General features: G+C 47.4%; 1 protein-coding gene across 1 annotated transcript; it reads right to left on the bottom strand.

Moving 5' to 3' along the window:
* Positions 1-413: 413 nt before the first annotated feature.
* On the bottom strand, positions 414-2540 carry LOC142373080 (tripartite motif-containing protein 16-like). The gene has a single exon (XM_075456147.1). The coding sequence runs from the start codon at positions 2473-2475 to the stop codon at positions 820-822; it is 1656 nt and encodes a 551-aa protein (XP_075312262.1). The 5' UTR covers positions 2476-2540; the 3' UTR covers positions 414-819.
* Positions 2541-3716: the final 1176 nt, after the last annotated feature.

Genomic DNA, 3716 nt, shown 5'->3' with positions numbered 1-3716 from the left:
AGTGTTTACAGATGACTTTGGTTCTGTCGACTCCGCCGTCTGGAAGAACTTTAACATGAAAATGGCCGAGTAAAAGTTCCGTACCCTTCTCCATGTTTGGTGGATCCGCCGATTACTTTCTTTTCCTGTTCCACAGCAGCAGACTTTTACAAAATAAAAGCCTGTGAGCAACAGACTTTCAAGTCCTGCATCGGAAGGCCCTGTGCTGCGTGTTGTTCCCCCTCTCTCTGCCCCCTGCTTCCTGTCTCTCTGAACTTTCCATTAAAGGCACAAAAGCCCCAACAAATATGTTTCTTTTAAAAATGCGTTAATGTGTATCGGCGTTAAATAACTAGCGAGTTAACAGCTGCATTGATTCACTGAAACATGGTCAAACATGAATATAAACACAGAATATGAGACAGAAACGGAGCTTTAAAGTGAATATTTGGCCTGAGCGCCTTTATTCTCAAACACAGCCTGAACAAATGAACAAAACCAAAGTCAGCGTAACTCCAGGATTATTTTCCCATTTCCACAGTGATGAGATCTGAAAAGAGTCTGTGATAAAGGAAGGTCTGCTGACTCCTCTGCTGGGCTCCATGAAGTGGAAGAGAAACAACAACATACAGACACACCGACACCAGGATCCCACTGATGTTTAGAGCTCAGAGAAGTTTAGATTTTAATATTTCTGTGAATCAAACTCCTCATCAGCAGTGATATCCTCCATGGCTGCACAGACACAGGAAACAGCAGCAAATAAACAGCAGAACAGCAGCAGAGACATCCCAGCAACCAGCTGTCAGCAACCAGCTGACTAAACACATTTATTTCACTTTACACAAACTCTGCTGAGGCTCCAGAATAAAGCCCAATCCCAGCACAGAGCGGCTGAGTGAATGTGGTCTGCACTCTGTGGAGGAGAGTCATGGTTCCAGAGACGCTGTAGAAGGACAGAGTACCTGCTCTGTGATCCAGGTACACTCCCACTCTGGAGGCCCGAGGACCTGAGATGGAGGTTTCAATGCTGTTGTACCAAAATGTATAACTGTTTGGGTCACAATCTAATGACCAAGATTTGTCATTAAATCCAAATGCACATTCTCTCCCTCCTGCTCTGCTGATGTTCTTGTATGCGACTGCTACATAAACTCTCCCTCCCATCTCCACCTCCCAGTAACAACGTCCAGTCAGACTCTCTCTGCTCAGGACCTGACACCATCCAGTGAATCTGTCTGGATGATCAGAATAAGACTGAGGCTGTTTCATTCTTGTCACTTTTCTGTTCCCCTCTGACAGTAACAGATCTCTGTGTGCTGTGTTTGGATCCAGTGTGATTTCACATGAATATCTTAAGAATCCAGCTCTGCTCGTTGGTTCTGGTTCTGACAGTAAAACATCCACTTCAGCGACTCTCAGTGAGATGTTGGCCCATTCCTCTCTCAGGATGTCCTGTAGTTTATCTCTGAGCTCTGACACAGCTGCTGTCACATCCTCAAAGTGCCTCAGAGGACGGATCTGGATGCTGGATGAGTGTGTAGCCCCCCTGAGTGCTGCCACTGAGGGCCAGCTGTGCAGAAACTGGCTGTGATCCTCTGTGTGTGAGAGCTGCTGCAGCTCAGCATCTTTCCTCTTCAGCTCAGTGATCTCCTGCTCCAGCTTCTCCTGAAGCTCTTTGACTCGACTCCCTTCGGCTTCCTGCTGGGATCTGATCTGCTGCTTCACATCAGAGCTTCTTTTCTGGAGGAGACGGATCAGCTGGCTGAAGATCTTCTGGCTGTGCTCCTCTGTTTTATCAGCAGACTGATGGATGGCCTCCAGCTCCTGCTGAAGCAGCTTCACATCTTTCTCTGCGTCCTGGATTCTCTGCTGGATCTGCTGCCGACTCCCCTCCAGCTCTCTCTGCCTCTCAGTCCTTTCTGCTGCAGCTGACACTGTGTCGTGGCCTTTATGATCATCCATTAAGCAGAGATAACAGATGCACTTCTGATCGGTACGGCAGAAAATCTTCATCACCTCACCGTGAACAGAGCAGATGTTCTCCTGGAGCTTCTTGGAGGGCTCCACCAGCTTGTGTTTCCTGAGTGGAGCTGAATCATAATGAGGCTGAAGGTGTTCCTCACAGTAAGAGGCCGGACAGGATAAACAGGACTTAACGGCTTTCAGCTTCCTCCCAGAGCAGACATCACAGGCCACATCTTCAGCTCCAGCATAGCAGTGATCAGCAGGAGCAGCACGGAGTCCAGTCTTCTTCAGCTGCTCCACTAAATCAGCTAGCATGGTGTTTTTCCCCAGGACAGGCCTCGGTATGAAGGTTTTCCTGCACTGAGGGCAGCTGTGGATCCCCTTCTGATCCTCTCCATCCCAGTGGGCTTTAATACAGCTCATGCAGTAGCTGTGTCCACAGGGAATAGCCACCGGATCCTTCAGCAGATCCAGGCAGATCGAACAGGAGAAGCTTTCTCGGTCCAGCTGAACTCCTTTCTGCGCCATTTCTCCTCTCAGATCAGCGACTCAGTGAGTTTCACTTCCTGAAAACTGAAACTTATCTGAGCTCTGAGCTATAAATCACGTGTCTGTGCAGAGAACAGAGCCGGTCGGTTCACTTTCTGTTGGTTACACCCATCATCAGCTGCAGATCTGAAGGGGAGGGAACCAGGAAACATGTGGGCCGAGCGGAGCTGCTGTGTGTGAGCAGGAAGTGAGTCGGAGCTGAGTCACAGCAGACTTCATGGTTAAAACACGGGTCGATTCTTCTTTTAATCCCTTTGGAAAGAAGCTTCACTTTCACAGTGAATGCAGCAGAGTTTTGAGCCTGAAAAATCAGGAAGAACATTTAGAGCACATTTAAGTGATATTTTAGACTGGAACTACTACGCTGAGAAGACAATTCAACTTGGCAGTGTTTACAGATGACTTTGGTTCTGTCGACTCCACCGTCTGGAAGAACTTTAAAATGAAAATGGCCGAGTAAAAGTTCCGTACCCTTCTCCATGTTTGGTGGATCCGCCGATTATCTCACCTTCCAGACAGGAGTTACCGTCACTTCCTGTTTTGTGGGGGCGGGGTTTAGTGACGTCAGAAATGTACCACACCAACGTGTCAAGCGCTGCTCCGTAATGATGCACAAAAAATATGGTGCAGATCGGATGATGTCTCAAGGAGATATAGCTGTTTACATGATATAGGGGGCGCACTGGAGTCACACTCCAATATAATCCTATTGGGCTCTTTAGAGGTTAACAAAGGTCATTCATATCTAGTTTGGTGCAAATCGGATGATGCATGTGAGATTTAGAAACGAACGTATGCAAACGGCGAGGGATTGGAATTTGCCATTCTGCCACGCCCACAGGCTTCAGCCAGCAGCGAGAGAAGGATTCAGCATCATGTTGTTGAATGTCATCAAACACAGCTTTAAACCTGCATGAATTTAGGAGTAATGTAAAACACAGCTCATGTCCTGTTCAAAGGGGGCGGGGCTTAGTGACGTCAGCAAAGACGATGTGAATGTGATTACAGCTGGTCTGTTAAGACACACAGAAAGTTTCATCAACCCTTGACCTTGCATGTGGAAGTTATTCCATCATGATGTTTCATGGCGAAAGGTCAGACTTTGAAGCTTAGCCACGCCCACATACTGTGATGTAACCAAAAACCTTTGATAACTTTTGCTCTTCAATGCCTCAAGACTCTGCTCAGTGAGTATGAAGTCCCCAAGTTAAAAGCTGTAG

This window comes from Odontesthes bonariensis, chromosome 22, assembly GCF_027942865.1.
Source record: "Odontesthes bonariensis isolate fOdoBon6 chromosome 22, fOdoBon6.hap1, whole genome shotgun sequence".
In the NCBI taxonomy this organism is placed as follows: domain Eukaryota; kingdom Metazoa; phylum Chordata; class Actinopteri; order Atheriniformes; family Atherinopsidae; genus Odontesthes; species Odontesthes bonariensis.
This window is presented reverse-complemented; position numbering and strand designations above follow the sequence as displayed.